General features: G+C 39.0%; 1 protein-coding gene across 6 annotated transcripts in view; it reads left to right on the top strand.

Annotated features, from left to right (window-relative positions):
• The window catches only part of MAP7 (microtubule associated protein 7), a 162,018-nt gene that overhangs the window by 59,107 nt on the left and 78,834 nt on the right, over positions 1-24,077 (top strand). Inside the window, exon 1 of one of the 6 annotated variants that reach the window (XM_073789648.1) lies at positions 13,616-13,634. The exons of the other annotated variants lie outside the window; for them this stretch is intronic. Within the exon in view, the coding sequence (XP_073645749.1) occupies positions 13,619-13,634 (16 nt within the window). The 5' untranslated portion in view covers positions 13,616-13,618. Of the gene's footprint in view, positions 1-13,615; positions 13,635-24,077 lie in introns of those variants that run through there. 6 annotated transcript variants of the gene reach the window in all.

The following is a 24,077-nucleotide window of genomic DNA, read 5'->3' as shown; positions in this document are numbered from 1 at the left end:
TGGCTGGTGGCTACTATATTGGACGGTGCAGCTCTAGAAAGTAATGACTTCATGTCACATAGGTGCTAGTGACAGAAGCAAAGTAGGATCTTTTGATAGTGTGTACCAGATTAAATTAACTAAACCAGCTTTGTCATATACCTTTTATAGTAATTATAATTTTTTAATACCAAAACCTCTGGCTCATTAATTTTGTAGCAGATTATTTAAATCCCAGGAGCTTCAACATGATGCTCTATAGCAGTGTATTTATTATTATATTTAAAAGAATATTTAAAGACCAGCAACAAATCAAAGTTGACCTGTTTTCAGTAGTTAATAGTAACTCATAGTAATAGCTATAATTTGAGCACTTACTGTTTTCAACAGAAATGCTTTTGTTAGATCTAAAATGTACTGGCAGTATTTATATTAAATTGTTATTAGTACTTTCTCCAAAAATGCTAATCCCCTTGTAGGTTCAATTATATCACTTACGCTTACAACCTTTTATACATACTATACCAAAATTTATTTTTGTTTGTTTTCAACGAGAATATGCAGTGCAATTAGGTAGTAATTCTCACACAGGTACTTGTCAAATAACAAATGAACGAGTGAATGTATTGCTACTATCTGAGGATACAGTGGAAAAGGCTGTCTTTGGTGAAATATATCACTTAAAAATTCAAAAACGTTTTAAAATATCCCTAACCAAAGATTCAGCAATTCTATTCTAGAGTTTATTCTTCAGACATTGTTAAGTTTTGTGAAACTCTATAGGCAGCCTTGTTTATAACGTTGAGAAAACATAGTCGACCTGGAAAGATGTCCAGAGTATAAAGTAGATTTCAAGACAGAGTTACATGAAAAGCTCATTTTTTGGATTTTTACATATATGTAAAATAAAAAAAAATCTGCAAGAACATATAACTAAAAACTTAACAGTGGTAATGTCTGAATTTTGACATTGCAGCTTATCTTAAATATTTTGTACTTATTTATTTTTTCTATTTTCTACACTTAATGTTTATCGTTTAATTTATAACCTTTTGAAATACACACCCCAATAGCACTGAAAATTGACCCATATACTAGAAGCTAGGTCATTGCAATTTAGTGTGTTTCTTGAGCTTCAACTATACCCAGAAAGCCTTTCAGGGGGCAGATGGATGAGTCTGATAACTCTGCTCCAATGGTAATGCTATTAGAGAAGTATAATTGATGTGTGTGTGGCTTAGGAAGGGGGCGAGCACTTTTGTTTGGGAGAATCAAGATAGACTTCATGGAGGACGAGGGCGTTTGCCTTGCTTGTTGAAGTATTTGGAGGATTTGACAGAGATGACTGAAGAGACATTCCACATGCGAAGAAGAGTGGGAAGGAAGGAAAGAAAGAAGGAAAGGGAAAGGAAGGGAAATCGTGAGGCATGTTAAAGGAATAGCAAATGCATCCATTCTGTAAAAACATGGGATACCTGGGAGAGTGGTGGGAAAAAAATTGTCTAAGTCGGTGGAAACACACTGCAGTGCTTTAATTTGGCAGGTAACTGAGAGACATGATAGGTGCTTGAGCACGGGAATGACGAGCTCCTGGAGCTGGTTTTTAAGATGACTAATCAGACAGATCACAGGAATTAAAGGTGAGAGACTGACAGTGGTAAGACCAGCTTGCAGCCTGAAGGTGGAAACAAAGTTGTGATGCTGGTTTGAGCCTAGGTCGTCTGCCCAATATGTCAAGTAGACTGCTAAACCCTATTCTGTTTGATGGGAAAAAACCCTACAAAACTTGAATGCTCTTGTTTCCTAGTGATTTGCCACAGTGCCATAAATCTCTTATAGTCTAGTCATGCGTGTAAATTAGGTTATAAGATAAGAATTTGTACTTTGGATATATCACACTTGACGTTTTTACTTCCCTCCATTCCCCAACTTCATTATGGCATTCATTACTCCTGAGCACCGCGTAATGTCTGGGGGTAGTAGCTGGGAGAGAAGAGTGAGTGCTCATAGCCTGGAATATACAGTCGTCCTTCAGTATCTGCAGGGGCTTGGTTCCAGGACACCACCACCCCCGCCTTCAGGGATACCAAAATCCACAGATACACAATTTTCTTATATAAAATGGCATATTTGCATAACCTAGCACATTCTCTGTATACTTTAAATCATCTTTGATTACTTCTAATGCCTAATACAATGTAAATGCTAAGTGAATAGTTGTAAATACAATGCACAGTGTGTGGCAAATTCAAGTTTTGCTTTTTGGAACTTTCTGGACTTTTTTTTTTTTGGACTATTTTCTATGTGTGGTTGGTTGAGTCCGCAGATACAGAACCTGCAGATAGGGAAGGCCGACTCTACAAGAAAAGGAAAAGGAAACATCAAATTGTGTTTTTTAAAGTCAAAGTTGTAAGTGTTTTACAAGAGTTCCTTACATATATGGATATATATTTTAGTTCCCTGCAATAAAACCTTAGGCATTTGAACGATTATGCTGGTTTGGGTTGAGGAAATTAACAAACGTCCCTTGTGAAACTAGGTCAAGTTCCTTATTTTAATTTCTGATCTAACTCAGGACTCCAGCTGTCAGGCTACCCCATTAATCCTCCCTGTCAGTGAAATCCCCTCTGAAATACATTGTAATTAACTTGCAGGAATCGACAGCAAAAGATGGAAAGTTCCGATGATATTTGTTTACAGATTTCCCACATGGAAGTGGGCATTTAAACCTTTGAGAAGTCATAAAAAATGCTTAGAAAATTTTGGCAGAGATTTTTTTCCACTGAAAAAAAGCAATTGACCCTTTTTAGCAGTTTCGGCCCCAATAATCCAGACTTGACAACTTGATTTTGCTGAAATGTTTAGTGAGAACTGTTGCTTCAAGCATAGCAATTTCTAATAACTTCATTATAATTATTCCTAAACTAGTGTGCCTCACAAGTGCCACAGGAAAACTGGTTACAGCTGGTGACATGCCTACAGTGGGGTAGGAAGAGGATTGAGCAGGTTTGATGACAGCGAAGGGAAAAGATTTAGAAGGGAAAAGATTTCAATGTAAATAAAAATATCTCTTGTTCATTTGGTAAGTATAGTTTTGGCCATTTCTGTGAAGTGTTGACATGAAGGAAAATTGTTTCTGCAATTTGAGGTCATGGAAGATTCCGGGGAAATATAAATGTGGATTTTGAGAAACAGACAAGCATGTTATTAACTTACTCCCCTAAAGAAAACATTGACGTGTGGAGTACATTTTTAACTGAATTGAGTGCGTTTTCATAAATAACCAGCGCTTGTAACTTTTGTCACTGTCCAAGGTACTATAAAACGGGGGGGCTGAATCTTCTGACCTTCTGCTGAAAAGCAGAATCTTCCTTTTCCAGCATCTTAAAGATTGTGGCCTCTGGGGACAATCTAAAGGCAAAAGAGATACCGATGAGGAAACTCAGATATAAAGAGTTTGGGCCAAGATACCTATTGGGAAGGAAAGCAAAACAGAGTATTAGTTGCTTTATAAAGGTTGAAATTAACAAATATTCTCCTAAAGCTACACCTACTACTTTTTGAACCCAGAGGAAAAGGAAAAACCAAGAACTAAGACAAAGAGGGGTCCTGGACAAAATGGTAGGCTGCAATATTCCTAGATTGACATTGGGGTTAGAAGCAGTTCAGATGTTTTCAAGTTAAGACCTGCTGTGATCAAAACCAATTTGCAGAAGATAATAAGCTGATGAACTGAATCTTTTAATGAATTATGTATAACAAATCTTTGTGATTTTTAGCTTTTAAATATTTCAGCAAAAAGCATAAGTTCCTTTATAAAATGAATCTGCTTTTACTTTTCAGTAACTAAATATGAAACATAAATGAAATCTATTTCTCAGCATTTGCCCCTTAACATAGCAATAGCCATGGTCCCGGTATTTTATATTAAATACTAAATTCTACAAAATACCAAGAGTTTATTTTAAACTGTACCGTTTTGATAACTGTGGTAATCAAATCCAGTATATGTGATTCTTTTTCTGTAAAAATTAAAGTCTGCAGGTAAACATTTTAAATTCTTATAAATAATGAGAATACACTATAAGAGCAATGTCTTTTTAGTCCAAGGGCTTAGCCTATCCATGTTCTTTCAGTTATTTGGTAGAACTAGATCTTCATGTGTATATTTCTATGTTCATTTTTACATGTGCACAGATATACACACACCTCCCCCCGTAAGGAGTGCAAAACAAAGCTGATCACACAATTCTCTGTGGAATAAAGCTTTGTTTAAAAAAAAGGGGGGGGGGAGGGGAAACATTACCAGCTATCTCATCATCTCATAGAACTCTTGCTGCAGCTTAAAAGGTCCTGTTTTATAAGAACTGGTTTCTCTATTAGTAGCCAAAAGTTAAAAGAGAAAAATGGGAAAGAAAAAAGAACAAGGAAGAAACAGAGTGGCAAATGAGCAGATTTGATAAGAGAAAACGCTAATGGATAAGACCTGCCCTGTCAAGATGAGGGCCTCTGCAGTTTTCACGTTCATAGTGGGACTCAGAATGGAGTAAAGAGCTGACGAATCATCATCTCAGCCACAGAGCAGTTTTAGGAGGCCTGTGAGCATAGCAGACAGTCAGTCAGTGAGCGGGTAACGAATGAACACACAAAAGGGGAGAAGGTGGATTCCTCAGAGTTCTACAACTGCACTGTCAAGTTTATAATTCACCAGCTCCCATTAAAAAATATTTATATTTCATATTTGTTAAGGATGATATAATTTAGGTTTAATAAACAAATTCATTTCCCCTTAATTTCTCAGGATTTATGTATGTGTTTTTAAAACCTACTATGTTTTCGAAGTGATTTCCATTCCCGGAAGTCTGAATGATAACCCATCAGTTCAGCCTTCATCCACCTGCCAGAATTCTGCATTGAAAGTTCTGCTGGATATTGAAAATGAAACCAAAAAGTGGACTGATAAGCAGAGGCCTTAATCTTGAGAAAGTAACAACAATGATGCATACAGTTAGAAATGTGCCCCTTTCTAAGGTCCTTACTGTGCAGCTACAGTTTCAGATGACACATCGTTGACGGTACTCACCGCTCCATGCACTGGGACATAGAAATCTCCTTGAGCCACTAGTCACATAACAAAACCCTCTATTCTCTTTCCTCTCTTGTTAGCATTCAGCTGTTTTTCTGGATGAATGCACCACCGTTCAGTTACACACTGTTGTTCCTAAGGGGTGAGTGGGGCACTGTCTCCACCGTGTCATCTCCCGTCTCTCCCCGCCTGTCTTCTCTCCCTGTGGTACCAGTCGTTTCCCATCAGCAGGCGACACTGGCCTGATGCTTCCTGGGTGCTCAGAAGTGAGAAGTCACCTAGTTGGAGGGCAGATGCTACAGTAGAGCATAGTGTGGGGATTGAGAGTCTGCCACTTACTGGCTTCCCCAAGTTACTCTACTCTGTATATCTGAGTTTCCTCATCGGTAAAATTAGCATAATAGGGTGGTTTGTGAGGTCAGACCAATTCCTTCAGGGATGGGTCATTAGAGAAATGTCTGACATAACAGGCAGTCAACAAGTTTAAGCTGTTATTTTCATTATTTCCTATAGCAGTCTGTACTTGAGAAGGCAGATATTTTTTTCCCACTAGCCCTTCTCTTTCGTATCTATAGCCCTCGGATATGCACCCATCTGATCACAGTGTGGAGGGGTCCACAGCAGGAGAGGCAGCGTGGACACTTCCTGAGGAGTGGGTGGCAGGTAGAGAGAAAAGTCTTGTGGGAGTTAGCCAGATGAAGGGAGGAGAGTAATCTTCAGGGAGTAGTGGCAGCACGTACACGACTGATGGGGAGAGGAGAGCTGAGTGCAGCAAAACGCAGCCGTATGCTATCCTCTGTAAGGATACTACAGAGGATAGTATACTACGGTACTATCGGAGGTGCGGTGAGAGAAGCAAGTACTACGGAGGTACTACGTGGTGAGAGAAGCAACTGTGAGACCATGAAGAGCCAGGAGAACGTAGGCATTCAAAGAAGTCACATGATCAGATTTGTATTCTAGAAACATCATAGCTGTGTTGATGACTGGGTGTTGGAGGTCAGGATTCGGACGGCCGCAGAACAGTTAGGAGATTCTCATAACACCCCCCTGTCCCGTCAAAACTGGGTGCTTCTAATCTTCAGTGAGCTGCGAGCTAGATAACTGAGCTAGTTACATTTGAGTCTGAAGTAAGAATATAAAGATTCCGAGGGACGGAATGAAAGGATTGTTTTTACTTTGCTAATAGGAGTTATCTTTTGTTTGATAAATTCATGGTTCCTGTCTTTGTTCTGTTTAAATGAGCTGTGAGATAATTCAGAGTATCGGTTCTAACACTTATGGAGCCCTACTGAATATACAGGTGTGGAATTGTGGGAATAGGTTGATATTTTAATAACATGCCTCAAAAATTCCTGAAATTGGGGCTTCCCTGGTAGCGCGGTGGTTGAGAGTCCGCCTGCCGATGCGGGGGACAAGGGTTCATGCCCCGGTCCGGGAAGATCCCTCATGCCGTGGAGCGGCTGGGCCTGTGAGCCATGGCCGATGAGCCTGTGCGTCCGGAGCCTGTGCTCCGCAACGAGAGAGGCCACAACAGTGAGAGGCCCGCGTACCGCAAAAAAAAAAAAAAAAAAAAAAAATCCTGAAATTAATAGCCAACATATTTCTTTGGCTAGCACTTATCCTGTGTCATGCATTTCATTGCTTTAATTGGGCAGAACTGGAGAATTCTTCTACTTCTTCAGACATTTGGGCAATACTTGAGTATTAATCATATCCCAGCCATTGTACCAAACGTGAGCACAGAGAAATATGTAGGCGTGTTTATGACCTCCAGTCCCAGCATTGTGAACTCTTGACCTCCCTTTCCCGTAGAGTCAGTTCCGTGTCCCTCTTTGTGGCAATAAGATCTCTGGGGCGGAAAAACAACAAAACAAAAACAAACAACAAAACAGAACGACAGAGCGATTGGAAGCACTTTAAGTCTGTTTCCCCCACCTCGGGGATGAGGCCCCGCTCTGCAGCCTCCCTGCCACACTAGCCCTGCTTGAAGGGCAAGCAAGAGGAGAAGTATTTGGAGCCACTAGAGACAAAATATTTTTTTAAGCCAGAAGTAATTTTGCCCCACCCCCACCCCAATTGTCTTTGGCGATGTCCAAAGACGTTTTTGTGGTTTTTTTTGCAGTACGCGGGCCTCTCACTGTTGTGGCCTCTCCCGTTGCGGAGCACAGGCTCTGGACGCGCAAGCTCAGTGGCCATGGCTCACGGGCCCAGCCGCTCCGCGGCACGTGGGATCTTCCCGGACCGGGGCAGTGCTATTAGAGACAGCAGGTGGAGGCTGGGGATGCTGCTGAACTTCCTACAATGCACGGGAAAGCCCCATCCCCTCCCCTGCCATCCACAACAAAGAATTATTCCGTCTCAAGGTCAACAGAACCAGAGCTGAGAACCCCTGCACTAGAGATACTGTCTGTATTTATCCAGGCTGCTTTTGAAAATGTAAGCAACTGATGGGTGGGAATGATGGTACTTAGGCAGCTGTGATGCTTGGGTCTCTGGAGGTGCTGGGATGGTGCTGGCTGCAGCTGGCATTCCACTGGTTCCTACTAAGCAGTCTTTAGTTCCAAGGGCATTAAAAAAGGTTAATTGCCAAGTCTAGGGGGTGCTTGAATTCTTTTTCTTTTTTTAAACATCTTTATTGGAGTATAATTGCTTTACAATGGTGTGTTGGTTTTTGCTTTATAACAAAGTGAATCAGCTGTATGTATACATATATCCCCATATCTCTTCCCTCTTGCGTCTCCCTCCCTCCCACCCTCCCTATCCCACCCCTCTAGGTGGTCACAAAGCACCGAGCTGATCTCCCTGTGCTATGCGGCTGCTTCCCACTAGCTATCTGTTTTACATTTGGTAGTGTATATATGTCCATACCACACCACTCTCTCACTTTGTCCCAGCTTACCCTTCCCCATCCCCATGTCCTCAAGTCCATTCCCTAGTAGGTCTGCGTCTTTATTCCCGTCTTGCCCCTAGGTTCTTCATGACCTTTTTTTTTTTTTTTTTAAGATTCCATATATATATGTGTTGGTGCTTGAATTCTTACATCTTAGAAATCCAATGCATCCAGTCTCTTTACTGGGTCGAGTCCTACTACTCAGAGAGGCTTGAAATGACTTATTTTCTTCTAAACAGTGTATTTCCTTTTCCAGATTGGGCCCACTGATCATCCAGACTCATTAAATTCATTGGTTTTAAGCAAAGTATTCTGGCTCCCATGTCACATTTTAAATCTCTAAAGACACAGTGAGAACTGGATCCTTTTTCCTCAGTTTCCCCTCTATGCTCTTAGACAAAAAGTCCTTTTAAAGACAAGCCTGAGGTAAAATTGTGATAGAAATGTTGAATTCGAAATTTATAATGCAATTCATCACTGGCTAAAAGAAAAAAATTCTGAGGATCTATATTTAATTTATCCAGAAATAATCTCTAAAACTTTAGTGTTTATATTTATTCTTCCTCTTCTCTCTGGAGACCTTCAGAATTTTTCAAAACTTGCTAAAGCGAGTCAATCTTTTGGACCCTCTGAAGGGCAGCGAAACTTCATTTCATGTGGTTTCTCAACGGCTCCATGAATGTTCTCAGTGAAGAGAGTCAAAGAACAGAGGTCTCTCTGCTTGACTGATTCTAAACGATGGCCTCTTTCAGATGCATTTGGTATGGGAACAAAATGAGCCATAATCTTCAGGGTTTTAAATGCCATTGTTAATACGTCAGGAAACCAAAAGGCCGAAGAATCTGGAAAAACAGTAAATAACGTTTAGATGATCTTGGTAAACAGTTGTTCTAATGTGTTTAATGCATATTCTGTTTGGGGCCCCAGCTGAGTTTGAATCCCTGAGATTGAACTGGTGTTTAACAACCATTTCTTAGCCAGGAAAGGCCTCCGCTACTCCCAGCCCACACCCATTTGAGCTTCACTGGCTCTTTTGAACAGAAGCCTTTCTCCGTTTTTACTTGGTTCAGTGAACAAGGTTACTGTTTAGAAACAGTGGCTGTAGAGTCGTATGTCTCCTCACCCTCTTGCCTTCCTCCTGAGTGTACCTCGAGCCGTGTGAGAGATGATACTTGGGGTGATTAAACGGCCTCCTCACTGATGGCTTGGTCTTTGCCCGGCTGAGGAACTCAAATCAGGAAGATAGAATATGTTGCAGCATATTCAAGAAAGAAGGATTTTAGGATGGAAGACACTAAGCTGGCCTGTAAGTTCTTGGGCTTAAAATGTGTTTTGAAACTCTCAATAAGGCAAGGCAGGAATCAGGCAATCTTTAAACCAGTTTTGACAAATTAACACTTAACGGGGTGAAAGTACAGAGTAGGAAATCTTCTAATAAGTCCTTTTGTTTTGGGGGGGAGGGACTTGGTTTTAATGTTCTAAGAAAAAGAAGTGGAATTTTAATTAAATGAAACAATCTTTGTTGTGATCTGTGGATGATGGATTGTCCTACAGCCACGTGATAGCTTCTATGAAAATTCAAGGCAAACCATATTATACTCCATTTTCCATGTTCCCACTTTTTTTCTTTTGGCAAAAAACAATGTGCAAACCCTGAAACAACTCCTAGGGTCTCCTTGAGTGCTGGATGTAGCAGTAGCAGGCTATACACACAATTGCGCCTCTGTCCAAAGAACATTTTAGCGCATAATTTATTGATGATTTCTTATTGCTCTTAATATTTGTATCTGAATCAGATCATGAAGATTTTGAGAAATGATTGCTTTTCTGTTTTCGAGGGGTGTATTTGAGGAGTGCTAGGGTTTTTTGCTGATTTAAAAAAAAGGTCATACCTCGCTTGCTTACCTCTTTGGTTTTTATTTAGGTTTTTTTTTTTTTATCAGAAACATTGCATGCATTTTCCTCTCATATCTTTCCTTACCAGAATGCTTTTATTCGCATGGCATGTAAATAACTAACTCACATATACACTTTACAGAAAAAACTATAGTCATCGGAATCTTATGCCCTACATTTTGGAGAGGTATTTTTATCACTGTATTTTCTTCTCTAGAATTTTCTTTATATACTAGATGTTTTATCAGGTTTAATTTTTAAGAGTAATAGAATGCTTTATTCACTAAATTATTTGCCCTTTTAAAATGTTATCTATCTTCATTTTCATAAATAATATTTGCAAACTTTATAATAAAAATACATCTAGGAAAGAAATGTGAGTGATACGTAGTTTCAGTGACCATTAAGGAGATGGATTATGGTATAAATAAGTGGTTTGCCTTTGGTGTTTTATGATGATAAAATATGGAGTTAAAGTGGCATATTAGGAATATCTTTGGAGTTGGATCCAAGTCTGCCTTTTAGCTCTGACACTGGTTTGTGACCTCAAACAAGTTATTTATACTTTATAATATGTCAGTATCATCATTGTACAATGGGAATAAATCTCTAATTTTCAGGGCTGTATATGCACTAAAGAAGAGGCAAAATGCCTCCCCTAATGCTTGGTTTCCCGGAAAAAAAATTGGTGTTACTATTATATGCATTTGTTCAGTTAACTCACTTTTATCAGTAAATTCATTTTGCACTTAATTAGTCAAAATAGACATATCTTTCTGGGTAGAAAGCATATTTACATATAGTATTCAAATATTAGGATAAGACAGTTGATGCATAATAAGCATTGGGTTTCATAGTGAATTATTTAAATGTGATAAATAAGATTGCTTGAATCAGGGAATTCCCTGGCGGTCCAGTGGTTAGGACCCCGCTTGTTCACTACTGAGGTGAGGATTCAATTCCTGGTTAGGGAACTAAAATCCCGTAAGCCACGCAACACAGCCAAATTTAAAAAAATTTTTTTTGCTTGAATCAAATGAAATACAGGTTGCTTAGTAAGAAAATTGGATAAATATCCAATAAATAAAATTTATATTGAGGGGGAAATTTTTTTGATCCAGAAAATTGGTCAAAAAATCTTAGATAAGTGGTTTAAAAATACTAAATTATTCTTAGATGCTGGATTTTGGTCTTTTCCAATTTGCATCTTTTAATCTGATATTGAGTAGAGCTTAGAAAAGTAGAAAACATCGTAGCTTCATGTTTCCAGAAACTAAAATTTCAGTGTAAAAACCTTAAACTCCATTTGGGGTGGAGATGAAGGGAACTGTGCTCTGTACACTTCCCAGGGCATAACGAAGGTCCATCCCGCTGTGGGAGCAGAACCTATTTCCACTGTCAGGCTGCTCTGGAATAACTATAATAAAGTGTAAGAGTGACACCCCACTCCCACCCCAACAAAAACTGCTTTCTGTTGTTATTGGCCTGTTCTCACCTTTGTACTTAGCACCAGCTGATGCTATAATGTTTATTGTGCTCTCCCACACTAGAATGTTTGCTCCATGGGGCCAGGGAGTTTTGGCCCTTTTGTTCACTACTGTATCCCGAGCACCGGTAACAGTGCCTGGCAACCAGTAGGCGCCTAATCAATTTATCACATTAATGGATCAATCCCCAGTCTTCAATAGGGCAACAAAGTAGAGAAGGCCACGCCTACTCTCATTATAAAACACACAAAATAACGAAAACAAAAAGACAGTTTTAAATAAAATGGACTGTCACTACACTAGAACATGCTGATTTATTCTGTGGTTGACACAGCGCTAGTGCTTTGTTCCAACTTTTGGAAGAAAAGAAAGTTAGCAAGAAATGTTCCTATCTTCTGTTACAGATGGTTAACCATGTGTCAAGAACAGAAAACCAAAAAGTTTACTTCCTTCATGAAAAATAGGTAAATGAAGGACTCTAGAAAAATAATTCTGTGATAAAATACCAAGTCACAGGCCAAATAAGCTCGCTCCTCCGCTGAGCCTGGGCGAGGTCAGCCCTCTGCTCGGGAGGACTAGTCCCTCCCACACACTCAGGAAGGTTCACGCTGTCCGGCAAACCCAAACTCCTTTACCAGGAATTCTACGTAGGTGTAGTTTTCAGAAGCCAAAACGCTTGTTAAACAAGGCTTTCACAAAACACTAGCCATTCTCAAAGTAACACTGAATCTATACCTCTATCGAGAAGACAAATTGCTGCACTTTAGAGTCAAAAGACCAGGTTTTCAAACTCAGCTCGAAGGCTGTCTGTATGACCACAGGCAAAATCCCATTTGCCCTCTCTGAGCCTCAGTCCCCTCCCCTATAAAACGGCAACAGTGACACCTGCCATAATCAAGTTAAGATGGTCAAGTGAGATTATACACAAGAAAGTGATTTATAATCCATTAAGCAAATTACACAGTGTTACTTGAATACATATTAAAACACGGTGCAAGTTCTTTCCTTAAATGAGAATTTAAATGCTTTATGACTTTATATAAATTCTACTATTTGTCAAAATATCACTAATTGGGGGGGCAAACCCCACTAAAACAGTAAAAAAAAGACCAAGGTACAATTTTTAATGCCATATTTGAAAAAAAGAAATCTGGAAAGCACTGTAGCACAGTGGCTAAGATACTAGCTTTTAAAGTCAAATTGATGTGGATTTTGTTCATGATTTAGCCGTTTACGTTAGACAGATTTCTTTAACAGCCTGATCTCTGTACAGTGGGGAGAGTATTACCTAAATGCAGGCTTACTGTGAGGAATAGATTGAATGAGACAAAATGCTTAAAGCATCTAGTACAGTTTAGAACATAATAGATATTCAGTAAATGGCAGTTGTGTTTGTGGTTATTTCAATTCTTTATAAATATCATTGGGTATATGATTTTCCTTTTAAATGATATGGTACCAAACTTTTAAAATATATTAGCCACTATTACTCCGTATAAAAATCTGCTAGAAATTTCCCCAGGGAAAATGATTCTCCGATTTTTTCAGAGCTCTTACTTTTCTGAGCCTGATGATTATTTCAATTAGGTGGTCTTTGAAGCAAGCATCAATACAACTAAAGCTTTCCAATACCATTTACTCACCTAACCCTCCGGAGATCTCAAAGTACGTTAGGTTGAATAGAGTTTAACTTCCTGTCCATAACAGAACACACAGATATTCATAAAGAAAGAGCAGGGGCAGGGACATATCGAAGACAGAAGTTTAAAATTCTCTTTCTAGGAAATGTGTATTGCTAGTGAACAATAAGAAGAGCCTCAAGGTAGCAGCACATATTGTCCCACAGCCTAGAGATGTTTAAGTTCCAAGATTCATTACTCATAGTCTAAGATTTAAATCATATATTGAAAACCACCAATCCTTTCTCAGAGCAGTTCATTGAGACATTGAAGTACATGTCCTCTGAACTGACATTTTAGTACTGAATTGCAATCATCAGTTTATGGTGTTGACAGTATAATTTATTTTTCTTAGCAGAACCTCCAGGTGACATGAATAAATAAATTTCAGTTGAACCATAGACCAACTTTAAAACTTAGGTTAAAATTTTTATACATGAGAATCATTCTCCATTAAAAGGTACCTTTCTATAAGACCTCTTTGAAAAGATAATGCCATAATCCATTTCTGGATCATAGTATGGTTACATAAATGTATTCTTAATATCTTATCACAGACAGAATAAAATAACATTACCTGAATAGCAAGTAACATGTGATGAAGGACCGAGAAGGTAAAAGTTAATATTTAAGCTTTCCACTTACTTGATTTAATATTAACCATACATAGGTCTCATGTTTTTCTGTAACACAGTTATAAAGTCCTGAGTCAAAGATTAACATTTTTATATAACATTTTATTAAGAATTCTTGCTTTGAATATTTGAATTTTGTATTTTACTTCTGATAATCAAAATAATTTTAGTATATGAGCACTTAAGTGTGATGTTTTATAATTCAGTGCTATCAACACTAGCCAACAGTCACAATCAAGTTAAATAAGACAAGTGTGTCATTCAGGGATTTTAGTTGGATTCAAGATATACCATTTTAACAAAGGAAAAGGGGTTTGGGCTTCAAGAGGTGATAAATTGTGGGGAAGTGGCTAGAAAATAGAGCGAATGGAAGATAAGGGTTAATGTAGTAAGGTTTGTTTATGCAAACTCATCTCTGTCTCTGGGGATGAGTTGCTCCCCTCTGATAGTTGCTTTTTTTCTTTGATATAGGAGGTGGGGGGACACTGTCACAAGGGAAATTTATGTCCTGCTTTTAGGTGGATGGGAGGGGTGTGTGTGCAGAGAATTCTTTCTGCATCTGTTGATTCTCAATTGCCTTCAGCTGAAAATCATGCCAAAGTGGCATCTTTTGGAGTGGTGTATGCTGATGCCCTTCGTGGTACTCTAATGGACATCTTTAGATGTAAGACTTTTTCCAATATTTTAGATTATTTCCATAAGATAGAGTCTCAGAAGTAGAATTGGGGAGACAATAGTTTTAAACCTTTTAATGGCAGTAGATTCATATTACTCAATTCCTTTCTTAGAATTACGCCAATATACTGCACCTCTAAAGCTGCCACTTTCTGCTCCATGTATTTTCAGGGTTTTCAGTGCTACATTTGGAAGCACATGTCTAGTATTCCTTTTCAGGGTCCACACTAGATGAAAAATGAGGACCATCCGACCAAGGATCCAGAAAGGGATAGTTCTAACCATCGGGGAAGCTGGTTCCAATATTCATGGCTACGTGCTGTGTTTGTAAGGGGGTAGCATAAACTGAAGCAGATGCTTGTCTCCAGGTATCCCTTCTACCAGCTGAATTTAACATCTCAAATAATCACAAGGAGACCTTTTTGGATGAGGGGTAATTGAAGATATCTTTATTGCACATAGATCATTTGGATGTGGTTAAATCTTCATGAGTTATTCAGCTCTAAATCCAAATTAGCATTTGATTGCCAATGGGACTGAAACCAAGCAGGACCCTATGGGGGCCTTTCTGGGGACAGATACCCTCACCCCTGTGTCCCCCACCTCTTATTTGTAGAAAAGCTTTAGCCTCCTAGGCCTTCCCTCCCTGAGTTCCAAAGAGCAAATTTAATTAGAAAAGTGAAAAAAATGAAGAAACAAAGGAAAGCAATCAAGTTAAGACAAAATAGTAATAGTTTAGCCATAAAATAAAATCAAGGACCTTTAGTTCCCCCTCAAGGGCTATAGGTAATAACCTGAACCATATCCTTGAGGTTTTGGTTTTGTTTTTTCGGGTTTTTTTTTAGCAGTTACTAAGATCCCTACCAAGTAGAGGAAGTCAACTATGTGCTGACCACCAGCACACAGACCCCAGACTGGTTGGAACTAGAAAACTAGTCATTGAAATTCTCAAAATATCACCCTGTTACCTCACCATCAAGCAATTTGCGAATTGTGCATGAGCTGATTAGTCACTCCACAACCCTCTTCCTCACACTGTCTTTAAAAACCCTTCCCTGAAAGCCATTGGGGAGTTTGGGTCTTTTGAGCACAAGCTGCCCATTCTCCTTGCATGGCACCCTACAATAAATGCTGTACTTTCCTTCACCACAGTGTCAACAGATTGGCTGTGCTGTCCATTGGGTGAGTGCACCCAAGTTCACTGGACTTTTCAGAAGGCATAATATGACACATGCAAATCAAGGAATTTTAGAGCTGTCACCATCAGCTAATTACCATTGGGTAGAATCTTAAGCAGTGCATTTGAAAACTGAAGCAGCTTCTATTTATTATAAATTAATGACATAGGATGTTTATGAATTATTAAACTTTGTGAAATATGCTGAACATTGTACATAGGGTTTACAGCCAATAGCTGTCATCAGAATGTTTCGAAATTATACCCATGAGAAAAACAGAAAGGTTTTTACTTCCATGCATTTGCAGTTGCTTGCTAGTTTTGTATAACCATCGAAACACAGGATGTTGATTTATGCTGTTTAGCCTTTCCTCTTCCAAGAAAATTTAGCCACTTTGAAAAAAAAGTCATATACCTCAAAAAGCCCCTGTTAAAAAAATAAGAACTCAATACTTAACATACTGATTTTATACTGAAGTATTAAGTTCTTGATTTTTAGTCAGATAAGTAAAAGTATTCCATGGTGGGAATTACATTCTATTTTAAAAAATCTGCATTTATGAAGTGGTAGGGGTGAAAGTGTTGTTTTAAAACTAATTAAATGAAGAAATCTCCTTGGAAATAAGTTTTGGATTCTAAGTTGTTTTAGTTACAGTATTTTTCTACTTAGAGTTGTATCCTGAATTATGTTAGCTGGAAGGACAAAAGGTTTAAAAGAAGCCACATGGAATTTTAAACAGTAGCATTTATTCAGCTTCCTGTGTATTGTTCCTCCCTAGAATTGTGTTCTTCCCTTTCAGAGCTGTTATCTCGGTTCACAGTGTAACATTCATTAGTGTGATCATTTTTCTAATGCCTACCTCCCTGTAGCCTCTAAGTTCCATGTGGGCAGGGCTGTGCCTGCCTCTGCCCACCATTATATCCCTGGTACCTAACACATTGGATGTAGGCGCTCCAATGTAAGCCGTGGATGGACGGAGTAATGGGGAAGGATTCTTTTAGTCATTCTAAAAGACATATAACATTAAAGTGTGTTTTCTTTTTCTTGGCATCTGCTTGAAAGGATTGCTTGGTTACTTCTTCCTGCGTCTTCATCTGTCAGGCATTGATGTAACGCCATTTTGTAGAATAGGAATGCTTTGTGATAAATTCATTGTCCTTTAACAATTGTGGCCTTTTTAAAACTCTGGACTCTTATCATACAAAGTTTTAAATAATAGTGTTGCCAAAAGGACCTTATTGCAGTTTAAGCTTATTTATAAAGATTTTTTCCAGCATAGACCCCAGAGCATTATTATAGAACCCAGAACCTGCTTATTTCCTCAGAAGTCAAAACAGCTTATTTCTCTTTTTTAATAAACTTATTTATTCATTTATTTCTGGCTGCATTGGGTCTCCGTTGCTGCGCGTGGGCTTTCTCTAGTTGCGGTGAGCGGGGGATACGCCTCATTGCGGTGCACAGGCTTCTCATTGCGGTGGCTTCTCTTGTTGTGGAGCACAGGCTCTAGGCACGTGGGCTTCAGTAGTTGTGGCACAAGAGCTCATTAGTTGTGGCTCACAGGCTCTAGAGCACAGGCTCAGTAGTTGTGGTGCACGGGCTTAGTTGCTCCGCATGATGTGGGATCTTCCTGGACCAGGGCTCAAACCCGTGTCCCCTGCATTGACAGGCGGATTCTTAACCACTGAGCCACCAGGGAAGCCCCAGCTTCTTATCTCTAATTCCTTGAACTCCTTGTCTTAAAAAAGAAAAGAAAAAAATGTATTTTAGCACAGTACCATATGAAGGTTATTGCTTAAAATTTTAGGTGATGACTTTCAGGATAAATTAATATTGAAAGAGCAATATTGTTTCAATTTTTGTAAAGCACCGAGTACTTAAGTATTTTTTTTCAAAATGATACGTATTCAGCCAATATTTGAGGCTTTAAATTTTGCCTTAATTATTACAGTTTAAAGATTATTATAAAGTATAAATCTTAGTTGAAATATTGATAGTATTAAAACACATCTCTGGAAGAAGAAATCTTTAGTTTCAGTTTTTTTTTTAAATTTATGTTTGGGGTGTATATGTGTGAGAGGTGGGTGTTTTAGTTTAAAATACTCTGATTTTGATATAAATGTATCAGGGTTTTTGTTTTTTTAGCCTTAGCTGTTATTCAGTATAGAAAGGAGTATTAAAATATTCAAAACATTAAATCGATGCTAAAGTTGGGAAGTAACCATAAAAGCATGTTTTATAGAGGACAGTGTGGTTCGTTGCACAGTTCTCTGTTAGTCCTATTTAATACAGGAGTAGATTTTAGAATATATATAAGAATTCGTCTACCGTATATGCCCACAATATAGCTTCTTGAACCTGAACTTGTGCTAGCTATTGAATAACAGTGAGTACGAGATCTTGTACTCCTTGGCAAATTTCTGGATTACATTTTATGGTGTCAGTTAATAGTGGAATCACAGGATTTAACTAGCAGTTGACCTTGGAGTAGAGTTATCTGATCACATGAAAACTGAGAGACCTAACAAAGATGTAGGCTTGAACAATTAGTCAGCACATCTCACCTCTAGAAAGTACCAGTGGGCAGGGCCAAACTTCTTCAAGAATAATTTAAAACTGGGTCATTCTTTAAAGGCCCAAAATTGAAGCTCCAAGTAGCATGATTAATAGAATTTTAGTCTGGGAAATTTTTCAGAAATATTAAAATACCCATGGAATGCCAAATGCCTAAGCTTTAACCCTTGAGCTTTATTGGGTTTTTCTCTGACAACAATTAGATAGTAGGGCCAATGTTGAAGTCTATCATTAGCTCATGTGGTAGGGCACATGTTTGTATAAAAGGGAATATTTGCCTTTCCGTTCTCTGATGGGCTTATTTATAGCTTATCCAAAAATAGTGTCAAAATTTTAAGGCACATATATATTAAAGAAATCATCACTACTATTCTATATCACTGAAAACTAAGTGATGCTTAAAGAGATGGTTCCTGTTGACATTGACTCTGCCATACAAGTCTAAATAAGTATCAGTCCGTAGCCCGTGTTGAGTTTATATAATGTAGCTTGTGACAAATGCCTGTCCATGGAGTCAGAGAATAAATATGTGTCCAAAAAATGGTTCAAACGTTATTATATCTTTTCTGGAAGTTTTCACCACAAAGCAATAAAGAATATAAACTAATATAAAGTACAGTGGTTCTCAAATTTGGTGTGTACATCCAATTCAACCATGATGTTTGTTAAAAGTGAAGATTCCCAGGCCCTACCCCTACAGATTCAAGTTCTGTAGGTCTGAGATGGGGCATAAAAATCGGTATTTAACAAACACCGCACTGTTTCTGATGAAAGAGGTTCATGGGCCATACTCTAAGAAACATTGGTCAGCCTTCAAACACTTTTGCTTGCGTGAATCCTAGAAGAAATTTGAAAAATCATGTGCTACTTTATAGACATAGAAATTGAAATCCAAAATTATTTTACTTAAAACTAGTTTAAATCGTTTCAAAGGCTCTAATTTTAGAAAATTCCATGGTGTATACATGCTTTAAATACACCTTTATCAAAACTTTGAAGCTACAGACTTAAATCATTTATTTTATCCAAAAAATCGTGGTTGATTGAACCCTCAGCCATATCATACTTGTTACTGTCTGACAGAAAAGGTCTGACTTCATTTTTTTAATGCAAATAAGTATATCAATTTGTGCCCCATGACAAATGACACATTAATATAGGCGGACAGGCAAAGCAAACCTTTTTACTTGTGTAGGGGTAGAAAAATTTTTCCTCTACCCACTTAGTTTAATTTGCAGGCCTTAGTTAAAGTACCTATCAACAGACAGATTAACAGGAGAAAAGGCATTGGTTTTTTAATATTTTTTCCCCTCAATGAAAAAATCTTGTTAATTCAGTGTCTTCTGTAGGAAAACGTTAATAACTGCAGAGAAATGCTCTAATTTCTAGGCGCAAATATGTTTCTTAATATTTTTACATGCCTGAGGGCTTCACAGAAAATATATAAAAACCCAAAGAGGTGTTTAAACCCAGGGACTTATATATCATTTTAACAAAAGGTGATAAATTGTGGAGAAGTGACTAGACAAGGGAAAGGGGTTTGGGGTTTCTAGAGGCTGTAAATTGTGGGGAGGTAAATATATGGGAGAAACTAATGGCAGATAAGGGTTATTTAGTAAGATTTGCTATGTAGACTCAAGTTGTTTCTGGTGATAAAAGTCATTCTCCTAGTTCTGGTATGGGAAAGGAGAGTGCCTTTAAAACGGAAACTGGTCACCTTCACAAGGGAATGCTTTTAGACCTAAAGGGGGAGGACAGAGAGCTTCCTGTGTCCACAGTTTTTCATTTGCCTTCAGCTCAAAGTAATCCATATGCCAGAGTGGCATATTTGGGGGTGGCATCTCCTGACCCCCTTCACTTGTATAAATCAAGGCCTTGCTCCCGTAGTATTTCTTGCCTTGTTCACAAGTGGCCCCTCTTCAGGAGCAGTGCATCTTCTCCTTGTTCCTTTGGTTACACTTCAGAGTTTTTACACCACAGACCTTGAGCCACATATATTCAAGAGGCATAAATGGTGTGCCTTTCTTATGATAGTGGGAGAAGGGGAATGTGAAAAGCAAGGTGAGAAGGTTTTAGGAAAGAATCTGGGAACTGGTTCCCTTAAAACCCTCCATGTACACGTATTCCCTTTAACAAGGGTTCTTTAACCTGGAGTGTGTGAATTTGAATGAAGAAAATAATTGCATCTTTATTTCCAATAACCTTTTCTGGAAATTGAACATTTCCTTTTTTTTTTTTTTAACTAATTTCTGTTGGAGTACAGTTGCTTTACAATGTTGTGTTAGTTTCTACTCTACAGCAAGGTAAATCAGCTATACGTATACATATATCCCCTCTTTTTCGGATTTAGCCGAACATTTCCTTTCATTATGAATATGAGCAAAAAACCTACAGCAGTATTAGCATTAACAGAAGTCAGATATTTTCTACACATTACAGTTGTTTCAGATGCCTCAAAAGGCAGTTCAAACAGATAACTGCTTGAAATCATGGCAGTTAGGAGACATGCCTCTAGACCGTGTTATTTAATGGGTTAATAAGGAAGCACATATATAGCTATAGTACAAACCTTTTAACATCTTGATAAGCTTTTAAATATAATTTATTTTTAAAATTTATTTATTTATTTACTTATTTATTTATTTTTGGCTGCATTGGGTCTTTGTTGCTGCGTGCGGGCTTTCTCTAGTTGCAGCGAGCAGGGGCTACTCTTCATTGCAGTGTGCGGGCGGCTCATTGCGGTGGCTTCTCTTGTTGTGGAGCACGGGCTCTAGGCACGCGGGCTCAGTAGTTGTGGTTCGTGGGCTCAGTAGTTGTGGCACAAGGGTTTAGTTGCTCTGCGGCATGTGGGATCTTCCCGGACCAAGGCTCGAACCCGTGTCCCCTGCATTGACAGGCAGATTCTTAACCACTGCACCACCAGGGAAGTCCCTAAATATAATTTAAATATGTATTTTTTGTAATGCTATGTATTTTCATTTATTCATTTAAAGATATTATCCTGAGAAGGGATCTAGCCTGACCTTTGCCGAAGGAATCCAAAGCGGAAAAAAGGTTAAAATCCTTTTGTGGAAAGCCTTCAGTTACCCTTAGGAGCATGCATACCCCAGATTGAAGCCTGCTGAGCCGGGGAAGACCAAAGCCCACCAACTTGTCTTAAAGTATTAGTCCAGGAACCCCAGACTTGCTTTTTTTTTTGCCAAGGAATGAAAAATGTGAAAAATCACTTAAGCCTGTGGGAGACGAATCCTAGTCTAAATTCCCTAATCCACTGGTTCTAGATCAGGCATGTACATCAAACTCCTCAAGGGAGCTATTTAAAATTGTACAGCTAAGACTTAATGCCTCAGGATTGCAGTTCAGTAGGTCTGGGTGAGACATGGACATCTCTGTGTTAAAGGCCCATAGGTGGTTTTCCTACAAACCCTCAAATGAGAAGTGTTTTGAAAGCTTGTTCTATAAGAACTATTTTAAGTATCATGTTTTTAAAGATTAATTGAAAAAATTCATGTCAAGAAATGGGGAAGATTCACTTTGTAGTTTGGAACTCGTAACCACCTAAGGCACCTTTTGCTGTGGCAGGAGGTGAGCGGGTGCTTGACCATCCGTCCCTGGGGGCCATGAAACTTACTGAAGTTACATGGACAGCTTTTCAGGGTCAGGGGCCAATGGCTTTCCTGAGATTTGCAAGGGTGTTCATGACCTAAATAAGGGCGTGGGAGAGGCAGAAAATAGCTTCCCATATACTGAGACAGTAAAATATAATCATGAAGTGAGCAAAAGACAGAATTATTAGATCTGCTAAGGAGACTGTTATGAGAATACCATTAATTCCATGAGAAAAGCATTGAACTTTAATGATTTAATTTTATCATTATTTTTATATTAATTCCTGGAATAAAAACGTTTATTTTGTTTTTGCAGTACACGGCACAACATCATAGGGTGGCAAATAAGTGGTTTTGATGCTCTACATTAGGGAAAAAATGAATATAAAATTTATCGAGTACTTATTGAGGGTAAAAATCCGAAAGCAAAATGATCATTAAAGTAAAACAACTTTTTTTTTTTTTTTTTTTTGCGGTACGCGGGCCTCTCACTGTTGTGGCCTCTCCGGTTGCGGAGCACAGGCTCCAGACGCGCAGGCTCAGCGGCCATGGCTCACGGGCCCAGCCGCTCCACGGCACGTGGGATCTTCCCGGACCGGGGCACGAACCTGTGTCCCCTGCATCGGAAGGTGGACTCTCAACCACTGCGCCACCAGAGAAGCCCAACAACTTTTTTTAAGATAAAATAATTTTATTTTAATATTTGGCTTACCCTCTACCTTTGACAGTTTTGTGTCCTTGGACCCATACTCTAAAATTATGAAACAGTAAAAATGTGACGTGAAATGTATAGTTTCCTCCTTGCAACAAGTGAAAAAAAAAAAAACTACAAGAAAAGTGTTTTTAAAGGAATAAAGAAAAGATACGATCTTTCATTTATAAAAAAAAAAGTTGACAGGCTTTCACGTCAGCATGATTGAAGGTTGATGCATATACCTGCCCTTTTCTCTGTAATGGGTAAATTCCTTTCTGCTTTTGGTTATCTTGCCTTCTTCTTGACCAGAAGTGCCCCCAACCCACATGCCTACTCCAGGAAGCCTCCCTTACCTTTGTGCCTCCATAGAATCTCATACATACCTCTCTCTCAGTACTTACCTCGTTTTATATATATATATATATATATATATATATTTTTTTTTTTTTTTTTTTTTTTTTTTTTGGCGGTACGCGGGCCTCTCACTGTTGTGGCCTCTCCCGTTGCGGAGCACAGGCTCCAGACGCGCAGGCTCAGTGGCCACGGGCCCAGCCGCTCCACGGCATGTGGGATCTTCCCGGACCGGGGCATGAACCCGTGTCCCCGGCATCGGCAGGCAGACTCTCAACCACTGTTCCACCAGGGAAGCCCCTTACCTCGTTATGTTTTAATTATCTATTTCTATCTGTCTTGAGAGACGTTAACTTCGCTACCATTATCCTTGTGTTATTATGCTTGGAATGATGCCTGCTCATTAAATATTTTGCTGAGTAGTTACATCTGTAAGCACCCAACTCATGCCTCTCACCCATTATTTGTTGTAGTCGCCTGTGATTCTGTGCCACCAGGTCAGTGCGTGGATCTTGCTTTGGCATTCAAACTTCTGCTCTAGCCAACCAAGTGAACCTGCCCGGCCCGACCAGCAGCCCATTGCAGTAAACTGAGTCCAAATTGAATCTAGCGATATTTAGACTGGCCATCAGTCCAAGATTACCCTTCATAGCCGGAGCGAGACCAGGCATGAAGCTGACGACTAAGCCAGCCACTCCCTATTTGTCTTCATTAGCTTCAGGCTCTCAAACTTCTCATCACTATCTTAGCAAGATTTCCTTTCTTCCTGGCCTATATTGTCTTTAAAAAAAGCTACCTAGGGCTTCCCTGGTGGCGCAGTGGTTAAGAATCAAGCCTGCCAATGCAGGGGACACCAGTTTGAGCCCTGGTCTGGCAAGATCCCACGTGCTGTGGAACAGCTAAGCCCGTGAGCCACAACTGCTGAGCCTGCACTCTAGAGCCTGTGAGCCACAACTACTGAGTCCGTGTGCCAGACCACTGAAGCCCATGCCTAGAGCCCGTGCTCCACAACAAGAGAAGCCACCACAATGAGAAGCCTGTGCACCGCAACGAAGAGTAGCTCCCACTCGCCGCAACTAGAGAAAGCCTGCATGCAGCAACAAAGACACAACACAGCCAAAAATTTTTTTAAATGAATAAAATAAAAAATAAATTTATTTTTTCTTTAAAGTTACTTAATGTCTACTCAATTATTGCGTTGGTCAAAAAGTTCATTTGGGTTTTCCCGTAACACGTTACAGAAAAACCCAAACGAACTTTTTGGCCAACCCCAATATTAATATCCTGAACTAGAAAATGGCAATTTCTTATGACAGCTCAATGAATTTAGTGGGAACCACATCCA

This window comes from Tursiops truncatus, chromosome 12, assembly GCF_011762595.2.
Source record: "Tursiops truncatus isolate mTurTru1 chromosome 12, mTurTru1.mat.Y, whole genome shotgun sequence".
Taxonomy (NCBI): domain Eukaryota; kingdom Metazoa; phylum Chordata; class Mammalia; order Artiodactyla; family Delphinidae; genus Tursiops; species Tursiops truncatus.
The sequence above is the reverse complement of the archived record's forward strand: the minus strand, read 5'-3'. Positions and strand labels throughout refer to the sequence as shown.